This window comes from Setaria viridis, chromosome 1 (assembly GCF_005286985.2).
Source record: "Setaria viridis chromosome 1, Setaria_viridis_v4.0, whole genome shotgun sequence".
Lineage (NCBI taxonomy): Eukaryota > Viridiplantae > Streptophyta > Magnoliopsida > Poales > Poaceae > Setaria > Setaria viridis.
In genome coordinates this window covers 25,843,048-25,855,686 of record NC_048263.2, presented here as the reverse complement: position 1 = coordinate 25,855,686, position 12,639 = coordinate 25,843,048, and the positions used below count along the sequence as shown (strand labels likewise).

The 12,639-nt window shown below is 44.1% G+C and overlaps 1 protein-coding gene across 1 annotated transcript; it reads right to left on the bottom strand.

Annotated features, from left to right (window-relative positions):
* Window positions 1-4,072, bottom strand: LOC117866337 (beta-fructofuranosidase, cell wall isozyme). Its single transcript, XM_034750530.2, has 6 exons — window positions 3,512-4,072; window positions 2,101-2,954; window positions 1,803-1,964; window positions 912-1,156; window positions 588-678; window positions 1-476 (listed from the first exon to the last, which is right to left on the bottom strand). Exons 2-6 carry the CDS (start codon window positions 2,947-2,949, stop codon window positions 291-293), a joined length of 1,533 nt encoding a protein of 510 aa, XP_034606421.2. The 5' UTR covers window positions 2,950-2,954; window positions 3,512-4,072; the 3' UTR covers window positions 1-290.
* Between the last annotated feature and the right edge of the window lie 8,567 nt (window positions 4,073-12,639).

The following is a 12,639-nucleotide window of genomic DNA, read 5'->3' as shown; positions in this document are numbered from 1 at the left end:
TTATATTTGACGCTGTAAAATTAGCAGCTTTTTTATTCATACAAGTTATTCCTCTCATAATGCATATAGTACAAAGAAGAAGCGTAATCAATTTCTCTCTTTCCTGGACAGCTGAGCACATAAAAAAAAATACTCCCATGTGCACACATCATACACACATAAGAAGAACTTATCAGAAGTAACAAGTCAAACTAGTCACTTCTTGATCAAGTAAGGACCTCAACAATAATAATCCAGCTCCGAAGCAGACGTGTCAAAGAAATGAGTCAGGTCACGGATATATAAGCTTTTTAGGCGCCGTTCATCAGTGGTTTCTTCATGTCCCAGGCAGTCAGGTGCGACACCTTGACATCCGCCTCTCCATTGTTGAAAACGTAAAGATGAGCGCCTGTCCCGATAGCCATGGAGGGGTAGACTCTTGAGAGGATACAAGTCTTTCCTCCGGCACCAAAGCTCTCCACCACAGATCGGTCGATCTACATCACAGAAGAAATATCAAGTGATGGATGGATCAACACGTATAGTCAATAAAGTTACGAGCACGCAAGCCAAAGTGATGTTGCTTGTTAGGAAGGACGTTTACATACCAAGCTCCTGAGGGAGATCTTCCCGCTTGAAATGTCGGTGTCGACGAAGCCCGCGAAGGTCGGCTTGTACAAATCTGGACTAAGAGACGACCTGCTCGACCCAAGAAGGAAGAGAGGAGAAAAAAAGATCATGTCATCAGTAAATTAATCTTGAGGGGGGAAAATATTTGTCTAATTAAATTGTTATGGGTGGATGCTGCCCCGATCAAGCTCACAAGCATGGGAACATGCATATGTACTGTCTTGGGTGTACATCCACATGTGCAGTATGCTTTTTTGTGAGAAGGGGGAAGGACGCCGAGAGAGTAGCAGAGTTGGCCGTACTTTGTGGGGTCGGTGCACATGAGCACCTTGGGCTTGCCGTAACCGTCCTTGAACACTCTGAAGAAGACGGCCGTTTTCTCCTGCAGGTCGCCGGAGGCGAGCACCCACAGGCCGAAGGGTCCCACCCCGCCCCTGACGTCGGCACCCTTGATGCCGCACAGCTTCTGCGCGTCGTTGTCGTACGCCGGGTCGAAGGGCTCCGCCTTGTCCAGGCTCGACACCTCGAAGCTCGCCTCCACGTCAGCCTGCCATCACCGGGCGGATCATCAGTAACAAACGTTATTAAGACAGGGCATCTCTTTGATTAGTTTTGAGTTGCCACACGTGAGTAGACGACGATTAGCTCTGTGTGAAGAAGAGGTGTGCATCACGACATTCCCGGCCAACCGCGACCCTCCACCGCTTGCGTTGATTTCTTGAGGTGATTTTGTTACGCGACAGGTGACAAGAGAGAATATTGTTCAAACTGGAAGACTAAACGAGAGGGTGCAAGAAGCGCTGGTGCACATGTGAACTAGGGATGGGAGCCGCGCGGCGACGGCGACGGCGACGGCAGCGCGCCATATATGGGCGATGGCGAGGACGAGTTGGGGATCGGACGCGCGCAAGTGGCAGAGCAAGACACAAGCGAGGCATGTCATGTAAGGATCAACGCCGACAAGTCATGGGCCACAGATCTTGGCTGGGCTAGCAGAGAGGTACTGCACGTGGGGCCCTTGACTGCACCAGAGTACATGCTACTCCTACCTAGCTAGCTCTCTTCCGTCAACTTGCAGACTCTGACTGTTCTTGAAGATGTAACAGTACTAGCTAGTAGCTACTAGTGCGTCACGTGGTCAACGTATGATAAGTTGATAACAGTAACTGTTTAGGTATGATGGTAGAACTAACCTGGTAAGCCGTCGCGAGGCCCGTGACCTCGAAATGCTCGCCGGGCTTGACGACCTTGCCGCCGACGCTGACGGGCTTGCCCCTGAGCTTCTCCACCTCCTCGACCGGCCACTGCAGCAACTGCTTCCCACTGGGGTCCAGCCAGATCTTCCTCGGGATCGCCTGCATTCAGCCACGAGCACGCACGGGTCAAACTAACAAGCCGTCGTTGCCAACGATTCAAAGCTCGGACGAAATTTCCAAGCACGCGAATGAATGCGTGTGGCTGACAGCATGCGAGCTACAGCCCCGCACGTACCTGGATGCCAGCCCAGCCCTTGGCCTTGTCGTCGGGAACGCTGTCGGACTCGTTGGCCCACCCGAGCAGCACCCGCCGCCGCTTCGCCGGGTCGTAGAACGTCTTGGACGCGTAGAAGTTGCCGTAGTCGTACCGGAGCCGGCGGTAGTCGCCGGCGGGGTCGTCGGGCACGTACCGGTCATTGCTCCCATTGTAGCTGCCGACGGTGTAGTAGTCGTACCGGGTGAGGTCGAGGCTGTTCTTGAGCACGTACTTGGCGCCGTGCTCCGAGGTGTCGAGGCCGTTCTCCGCCCCAGCACCGGACACCGGGAAGAAGTCCGGGCACTCCCACATCCCCGTCATCGCCGAGTGCAGCGGGTGCTTGGCGCGGGTCCACCGCTTGAAGTCCCGGCTCCGGTACACGAACGCCAGGCCGCGGGTGCCACGCACGCCGCCGATGAGCATCCGCCAGTGGCGGCCGGCGAACCACGCCGTGGTCGGGTCGCGGAACTGCGTCGCGTTGATGCCGGCCTCCGGCACGGCGATCGGGTTCAGCTCCGGCGGCTTCACCCACTCCCGGAGCAGCGGGTCCGACGCGTTCTTGGGGAAGGCGATGTTCTGGACCTGGTAGTTGATGTCCGAGCGGCTGATCCCAGTGTAGGTGATCGCCGGGGTGCCATCGTGAAGGAGCGTCGCCGAGCCGGACCAGCAGCCGTACTGGTCGGAGGGGATGCTGGGGTAGATGGCGGGCTCCAGCGCGATCCAGTTGATGAGGTCGCGCGACACCGAGTGCGCCCACACGATGTTGCCCCACACCGCGCCCTTGGGGTTGTACTGGTAAAATAGGTGATACCACCCCTTGTAGTACATCGGAGCTGCAGTTTCAAAATCATTCCCAGCATGAGCATGTCAGCTTCAACTTCAAGATTAGCTTTTGTTGGTATATTGTGTAGTATTCTTTTTCTATCAAAAAACTTCCAATAACAGAATCTAACAAAGCATGCTTCTCAGTTCCTGTTCTTTTTCTTTGTTTACTGTCTCTCAGCGTGTTTAAGTCATGTGTTGAAGTCAGTCAAACTCTTGCTAGTGCATGCACATTAATTCTATTGCTCCCATTCGGCTCATTCAGCTACGTCTTAGTCCACGTAGTGTTAGCAAATAGCAAGCTGGAACCATAGAGATCGTGGAGCCCAGAGGAAAAGGACATCCCTATCCCTATGCAGTGCCTCCTCACGTGTAGTCTGCGGGGCATCAGGATTCATGGCATGCACCATTTGAATGCTGAAATGTCCTTTGCTACTAGCTCCCTTTAAAAATATGCTATTCATCATCCCACAATTAAGAAACACAGCTGTTCATGATACTTGCAGACATTATATAGATCTGGTAGGCAGCACAAGACAGGGATAACTACAAGAGACAGGCATCATACCATTCGGATCTGTCACCGATGAGTTTCGCCACCGTCCCAGCAATCAGAACCGACCACAAGAACAGAACAAGAAACAAAACCATGTTAGAACCCAAATTTTTACAGCAATCAGCATCAAAAGAACAAAAAAGAGCAATTAGTTTATTGGCACTTGAACAAAGAGCTAGCTAGCAGCTGTATTATTGTATATAACCACCACCCCGGCTTGGTTAGCTGCAAGTCTTTGTCACCGTCAGCTACTGTCAACTTAACAGGCTGCAGCCTAGACTTTTCTGAAGACAGGACAAAGAAAAAAACTGCAGAGCTCCCTGTTAACTACCGAGGCTAGACAAGATTAATTTGATCCCTCTCCTACCAGGCTGTTTGTTGCTGTTCTCTTAAGACACAAATGATTTTACCGATATATTAGCTTCATATTACTGGCATATATGATCTCCATTCCTAATTTTCTGTTCACTACCATTTCTGTCCATGATCTGACTGACACACACACACTTCAATTGCTCGTAGTACTACCAGCATGGGGACTGGGGAGCTATGAATTGAATGGGTGGCTTGAAGACAGAGAGAGATTAGAAGAGCGAGGCACAGAAAGAGCCGAAGCTGGCCGGAGGGGGCAGTTCAAGAGAGGTAGCTGCCATACCGTTGATCCAGTTCATAGGCGGCTGGAAATGGTATCCTGTCCTGAGCAGGGGGCTGACAATGGATGCCGGCACCGACGGGGGCGCCGCCTCGGCCTCGAGGCTCCGGTGGATGACATGGGAGGCGCCGGCGAGCTGCAGCGCCAGCAGCAGCACCGCCCACGGCGCGAGGACCCGCTGCGGAGTCCCCATCACGTTTTGAGATTGCAGGAGGAGGAAGATGGACAAGAGACAGGGATGGTTTTGGTTTTGGATGGGTGGTGAGAAGACCAGGCGCCGGTCATGGGTTTTTATAGGGAAAAACTTACATGTTTAGCGCGTAAGACCACTGATTACTCCCAATATTTTAATTTGAGTTCAAAGCTGATTGCGATTGGAGCAGCGTGTGCATCGTGTTCCAAACCCAACCACTGGGCGCCAACCCAATAACCGAGGCGGGTTTTTTCTTGTGTTGAGCATCCTCGTCACTGAAGAAACAAATTTAACTACCGCAACTTGATTTGACTTCAGAAATTCCTGCGGAGACTTCAGTTAGAGATAAGGAAGGAAGTCATCAAAGAGAGTGGTAATCCATTGGGAGTAGGGAAACTTGCTCCTATGAAAAGACAGAGTAGTTTCTTGTGCTTATTTTTGCTCCTGGGATGTACCTTAACATTTACATGCAAGAGTTGAAAGCGTGTGAGAGAATAAAAAATTTTGTATGCGGTTTTTGAGTACTAGGTTAAAACTACTCTATAAACCTGTGAGCGGGCTAGAACTATTTAAAAAAATATATATGTGTGTATGTTCGCTAGATAACGTAATGAAATTTAAGTTGGAATATATACTATATATTCAAAAGTTATATAGATACATTTCCCCCATTCTATTCCTGGGCTTGGCCTGATCCGATGGATCGGCCTGCCGAGGCTCTCAAGCCTGGCCTGGTACTTGCTTGACTGAATCGTCAGTGCGAAAACAGGGGAGGGGAAGAAATGAATAGGCACTTGCTCACTGTAGAACATCATCAAGCACCGATGGCCGTGGGCAACTAACTGTACATGTTCATACTCCGCTACGTCCGCGTCAGTCCATCAGCTAGTCCAGTCCACGACATGCATTTTGCTCCGGTCGAGTTCTCTCGGTCAGAGGCACTGCATAGCACGCCGCATGGTCCCCTGTGGCCGTCGACATGTCATCTGCTGCCACCGGCCTGCGAGGAAACGGCGACGAGCACGACAGCAGCGGCGCTGACAGTCTCATTTGTCTCTCTTTGAGCCACCAGGACGCTGCCGATCAGATCAGCAGCCACCGCTGCAGTATCTGGAGTTCCGATCCTGTCTCTTTTCGCCCTCCTCGTTCCGAGTAATGAATGCAGGCAGCAGCCGCGCGTCGTCTCTTGTGACCTTGGGATCTCCAAGCCGTGGACCTGGCGGCTAAAGAGGCTTAAACTAGCAAGAACCAATCAAGTAAGTCTTAACTGACCTTGCAGCAGAATATTAAGATCCGCTCCTTCCGCAACTCCCAGTTGAACAAGAGGATCAACGATCGTATGCTGCTCTAATTGACGTGTCGGTGCCCTGCCTACCGCCTGCCACCAAAACGCAAAAAAGAAAAAAGGACTCCCAACTCTAGGGAACAGCAAAGGAAATTTCTGTTCTTTAGCGGAAAAAGGCAGTGTGGAACATCAAACGGGGGGGGGGGGGGGGGGGGGGGGGGGGGTGTTCAAGTAAAGTTTTTGTTTTCATTTTGATTTGATGCCAATTATGCTTCTTCTCCCTCCTGGTGGAAAGTGCAAACTTGACTGGATTTTTAGGTGTCGTGTACAAAATTGAGAGGCGCCGACAAGTCCAAAAGCAATCGAAATGCAAGAGAATAAGGGAAACATAGAAAATCACTATGTGTGGATAGAGAAAATTAAATGCTCTAAGTCCACCGGACTCTTACATGGAAAAGTCAACCCTTTATCCGAGAAAATCCACAAGAAGAAAAAATTACGATCGAGTGTTCAAATGTCCTTTGGAGTTCGGCCTAGCTACCCTTCAATTTTCACGTCTCTCTTTTTTTTAAATATACATATTTGACCGCACTATATTCCAAGTTAAGCATAATCATAAACTTGTAATACGTTGTTACTAGTTATAGAACGATTTCTGTAGGAACGTACATTAAACTTTTCCTTTTAAAAAAATTCCCAACTCCGGTAAACAGTGAAGGGATTTTCTGCTTTATTTATAGCGAAATGCAAAGCAGTTCTCAAGCGAGATCGTGTTTCAGTCGTGAATTCTACCTCTACAATTGAAAATGAAAAAGGCAGTGTGTGGAGCATCAATTCAAGATCTTGCAATCATGGGAACAACGTGATGCATGGACTGGCATGTAAAGTTTTTGTTTTCATTTTAATTTGTTCCGGTGCCAACTATAAGCTTCTTTTGTGTTCTGGTGGAAAGTGCAAATTTGACTCGTTGTTTAGGTGTCACGTGTAGAAACTTGACACCAAACCATAGAATGGTGGAAAGATATTGAGAGGACTACGGAAAGCCAACAAGACGAAAAACAGCAGAAATGCAAGAAAAAGGTTCCATCCAGCAAAACAAAACCATTTTCTATAGATTGAGAAAATTAATGCTCCGCATCATATATGAAAAAGTCAACACTTCATCCGAACGGCTACAAAGACAAAAATTTCAGGCGTTGAGATGTCTCTTTTAAAAAAAAGAGCCGGTAGGAGAGCTGCACTATATTAATAAAGAGGAAAGATCCTGATGGGACATACTGGATATGTACAGGTAAGAAAAAAACAAAGAAAAATTTGTTGAGATGTCTTTCGCTCCACATACTTCTTTTTTTATGTAGCTTATCTCTTCATTTCAGGCGTTTTTTTTTTGTCCGGATAACAGCTTCCCATTGTTTTATAAGTGCTGCATTATTGACTTATATCTCCCCATTATTTGCTAGACAAGGGAAGAAATATTACGCAAAGAATATTTTGCCATCCCTTGCAAGCAAAAGAAATGCTTGTACAATGCAACTTATTTTCCCCAACAGATTTGGTACGAGACGACTTGATTGGCACAGGCTTGCAACGCAGCGACGTACGCGCTACTGTGAGCTATTATGAATGAGAAGAAATACTGCTCCACGTATATACCGTTGCAACTGATAGCGGCATTTTCAGTCTCTGGGTTTACACATTTCTGCAAGTACAATTCGAGTCTAGCATTTTGATGAAATTAGAAACCTTTTGAAATGAATTGAAAGTACGAGTTCGACAGTGCATAGTCGTCTAGATTACGGGGGTGTTTGGTTCCACGGATTAAAGTTTAGTCCCTGTCACATCGAATGTTTAGTTAATTAGGAGGATTAAACATAAACTAATTATAAAACCAATTGCACAGATGGAGGCTAATTCGCGAGACGAATCTATTAAACCTAATTAGTTCATGATTTGACAATGTCATGCTACAGAATATGTGCTAATCATGAATTAATTAATTGATTTTGTAATTAGTTTAGGTTTAATACTTCTAATTAGTATCTAAACATTCAATGTAACGGGGACTAAACTTAGTCCATGGAATCAAACACCCACTCTTTTAATCTCGAGCTGGATCGTATCAACCGGAAGAGGGGAGGTAGAATAGAACCGTCCAGCTTGCCATGCAATATCCGATCTGCCGGCAAGGAAGTAGTGACGAGCACAGGATCGACAGGATCCACCCTGATCCGCTGACCATCTGATTGCTTTATCCACCGGGGATGCCGAGCAGATCAGCCACCTCCGGATCTGTGGCTGGAGCGACAGGTGAGGTGTCCGTCCCACGTCCTGATTCAGGCTTGGCTTGCTATGGACAGCCTCTGCTTGTTCTGACGTATGGAGCGCGGTCTTGCGCAGACAGCTTCTGCATACGCTGCATCCCAAAAATCCGCTCGTGCTCCTCTTTCGGTCCGAATAATGAATCGAGGCAATAAGCGGCTGCTCCCCCCTTCATGGCGCCATCAGCGCTCCCGGTTTGCTGGCTGCATCAATTACAAGGTACCTCAGCACGCAGAAATGCCGCTCCATGATTCAACAACTTTGAATATATTCGTAATGCCCATTTTGGATGGGGCCATTGGGGAATTATGACATCGCTAAACTTTGAAACATGAAACACCAAAATACTATTGGGCCTCCTTTGGAAGCATCGGCCGACCAGCCCCGGGACAGTACATTCCCACAGGGGAAATCCCTGGACATACGCATCCCACTCCAGCTAGGGGAGACCCGCCCCTTATCCGATGTTGCTGTTTGGGAGGCAGATTGAAGAGGAGACCCGTCCATACCCTGGTTGTAATTGTGCAGGAAATAGCTCAGAATTCACAAATACCTCAAAAAAATCTAAAAATTTAGGAAAAAAATTCAGAAAATAAAAAATTGTAGAGACTGTGGGCTTGACGGTCTGTATCTTCCGAGGTCTTCGACCAGGCTCTAATGAGAGGCTGAGCATTGTGAATGGTTAAAACGATACTCCCTCCATAATAAATTGTAGATTGTTTTAGTATTTATAGGTTTATAGATTTTGTTATTCATCTAAATATACACTATACAATATACACTATGTCTAAATACATAATAAAAAAATATGAATCTAGTTTGGAAGGGGAGTAACGAGGAAATCTTTTAATTTGTTTGTCCAGAGTGTACCAAAACGAAAAGCAGGTTATCTGGTGAAGTACAGGCGCAGGAAGTTGTAGATCACATTATACTACTACCTGGCAAACAGACAAAGGTAGGATAGGGTTATATTTCGAAACATGGCTTAGTCTAAGTATCATGGAAGATTTCGTGGTAAATAATAGCCGTTGACCTGGCGGCTAAGGTAGCAGGATGCACGGTCCTCGGAAACATGTACATATACTGCATTAGCGGCTTATGGAGGTATAGCCACTATAGTTAACTCTATTTCTAAACTTTTAATCATAGGGTCAGTAAGTAGATAATTACGTAACCAACAATGTACGGTTGTCTTCGCGGCTAAGATCCTTGTTATCTATGTACCGTTGACGTCAGATAAGATAATTATTCTCTGTAGATACGGATTGGTGATGCCTGTTTTCGTGTAGTTCATTACTCTTCAAAAGACTATTACTGTAAAGCCAAGGTTATATGGCTTTATTTGAAGCTTGCTTCCAATATTATGTATAACTACTAATTTTTTCCTTTGTTAAACTGTAGTAAGAAATTTTAGAAAACCCTAACTATGAATGCACAACGAATGACTGACATGTTGATATTATGGAAGAATTGATCATCTTCCTTTTAATTGAAAACGTGCTAAGGCGCGATTGTAGAAAAATTAGTTCTCAAACATCATACTCACGTACTCCCTCCGTATCAAAATATTTGGTGCCGCTCACTTTTTGTTGCAATGTTTAACCATTCATCTTATTCAAGAAAGATAAGCCATGCTTAAAATATCTATAATGGTAAAGAAGTCACAAACAAAATAGATGATACTTACATAATTTTTTGAATAAGACGAATGATCAAATATTGTGATCAAAACTTAACAACAACAAATATTTTGATACAGAGGTAGTATCATTTACTAGACAACGCGTAAAATACAGACCATTAACAAGTACAGGTACTACTGTGCTTTGACAAAATGTAGTATACAAATACTGGAAAATCACAAGAACCCTCAACGTGGACTAGTAGCGTCTTGTAGTATGATCTTACCATGCATTTGAACTTTTTTTAATTGCTACTACTGTACTACTGTTTCCATGAAAAATACGCCCCGCGAAGGATTTCACTCTGTCTTCTCTAGTAGTTTCAACTATTTTCTATACTCCAGTCCACATCAGTCTCTTATTCGATTGAATCTTAACGATGCATGGCTCATGTGCTTAAACTACTTATATCACGTAAAGTTGTAGTGTCTTCACCGATACGAGTAAACTTTGTAAAATGTTATCATTAAAAGTACCAACACAGATTGTCTTCTGAATTTTAGCCAAAAATATTGTTATAGAAATCATTTGTCTTCATTGGTAAAAAAAGACATTTAAAAAATTCATAAAGTTTTATGAATGCATCCCATGGTGCCCTTAAGAAAAATAAATGGCTGAGGGACAAATTTATATGCAAAAACGAGGTCCCCAAGGCACTCGGATGCGCATTCTCTTTTTGTAAAAGAACGTATTTTATTAAGACTAGCAACTTTTAGGCAGCTGATTTTCTTGACGGTTCAAAGTTGTACTACATGGTTGCTAGCAACGATAATGAGATGAATGCAGAATGGTCACTTTTAGGTGCTGCAAATTCTCACACTTTTAGCATGTTTGAATCCTGCGTTGAGTTTCAGACTTTTGAGGATACAAGGGTAGTGCCAAAGTGTCAAACGATAACGTGCTTATAGCGGATGCTCCATGGGCATAAAGTTGGTGAATGAAATTTCCGAAAGGCATAACCTGCTTATATATATTAAGTAACAAATTTATCAGGTAAAACAATGTCTGCCATTACAGGTCTAACTCTTGGGATCGTTTCCCGATCCTTCTATCTCTTGGGATTGTTTCCTGATCTTTAGGCATAGTGTGTTTAGTCTTTCTTTAACTTTGATAGGTTAGCAGTGTATCTTTTTTCTCTTTCTCTCTTGTTTTTCTTTACTTTCTTTGGGTGCGTTTTGGCTAGCTTCTTGCTTGCTAGCAGCCTGTCTGTTCTATTTTTTCCTTTCCTTTATAATGAAAATTGATCTCACTAGGGGGATTTTCCCCATAATTTTTGGTCAAAAAGAAAAGTGAAAATACGGTGCACATATGTCGGTGTTTCTCCGTCCGGGAAACAAAAATCCTTGAAACATCATGAATGTCAACGCAATTAGGAGTTCGCAGTTTAAGTTCTGTTTTGTGCTTTTTATGGGCTAACTTTTTCTTTCGAGGATCTTCCGGCCCAACTCAACAACTAGCATGTCCAAGCCTGTGATGGGGTTTGGGAAAGGCCTATCTGGATGGATGGGCCTGAAACGATGCTTTATTGGACCGTAAAGGGAAAGAATCCAGGCTGCGAGTGTTTAGATTTCTCTAAATATATCTAGTCTTTTGGCTGAGTCAATTATTTTAGATTATTCTGTAATTGTTCATCTAATAGGCTCCAGTATGATCAATTACAGAATACTAAAGAACCATCAAATTGTAGCAAGTTGCTAATGTTGTTGTCACGGTATTACCTTAAGTTGCTAATTTCTTTGTAACATTAATTTTGAATTTTTCACTGATGCTTTGAGTAATAATAAGCTGTTGGTTATAGCTGCCGAGATAAATGGTTATGCTCAAATGGCTTTCATGCCAGGTGGATGCATCATGGAAATGATTTGGCTTTACCTTTAACTCTACGAAAAATGCATAGAATTAATATGAGCTCTGGACCACTTTTTAAACGTTATTCATAGAATTTTTTTTAAAAGTTATCAATAATACAGAAAGTCTCGCAATATATATGCCTTGTTTTCAGCTTATACTTTGTAAATTTATATATTTGCTTCATCTACTAGATGTTACTCCCCCATTTCAAATTGTAGTAAGGTTAGATATGTAATTTTTACTATATATCTAGACATGACATATATCTAGATGCATACCTATAATTTGGGACGACCTATAATTTGAGTACATGATATGATTAGCTTTTGGCAAACATTTTGAAACTTAACTAATCTATCCAGTAATTCTGTTTCTTTAATACAATGGGGTGTTCCTAACTTTGAAGAAAATAAAGATTGGCAAGAAACGGGAGACACGATAATTATCTTTTTTGCCATCTGAATTTTTAATTTGCTAGAAAACTACATACCTTTTTTAATTCGTGTCATTATATTTACCTAGGTAATTTGATTCCTATGATCTCTTTCGCGAAAATCCGGAAAGTTGTACTACATTGTTGCTAGCAAAGATAATGAGATGACAGATGAATGCTGAAAGGCCTCTTTTAGGCTACAAATTCTCACACTTTTAGCATGTTTGAATCCCGTGTTGAGTTTCATATTTCTGAGGATAACAGGGACCCATGGTGGTGTGAAATTGTCAAACGATAACATGCGTTTAGCGGATGCGCCATGGCCCATGGGTATAAAGTTGGTGAATGAAGTTTCTCAAAGCCAATTGCTTTGTGAAATGTTTTTCAGACTAGCCATGTTCTAACTTCAGCCTCATGTGATCTTACAGTCTTACCCGTAATCTGATTCACATCCCATTTAGGATCTTGGCGTAACCTGCTTATATATTAAGTAACAAATTTATTGGGTAAAAAAAGTCCGAATCACTCATTCTCATATGACCAAAAGTTCGACCCACACTATTACAGGTCGGATGAGGAGTAATTTGTGTGCATTGCGCTTTGAAATTCCTAGATTTGAACACATGAAACATATGGTTTGTAAGGTCTACTTAACCAAGTTTTGAGTTCTAGCTTGTTGTCATCACCTTAAAGTCTTAAACTGCAAAGAAAATTGAAAGTATGGC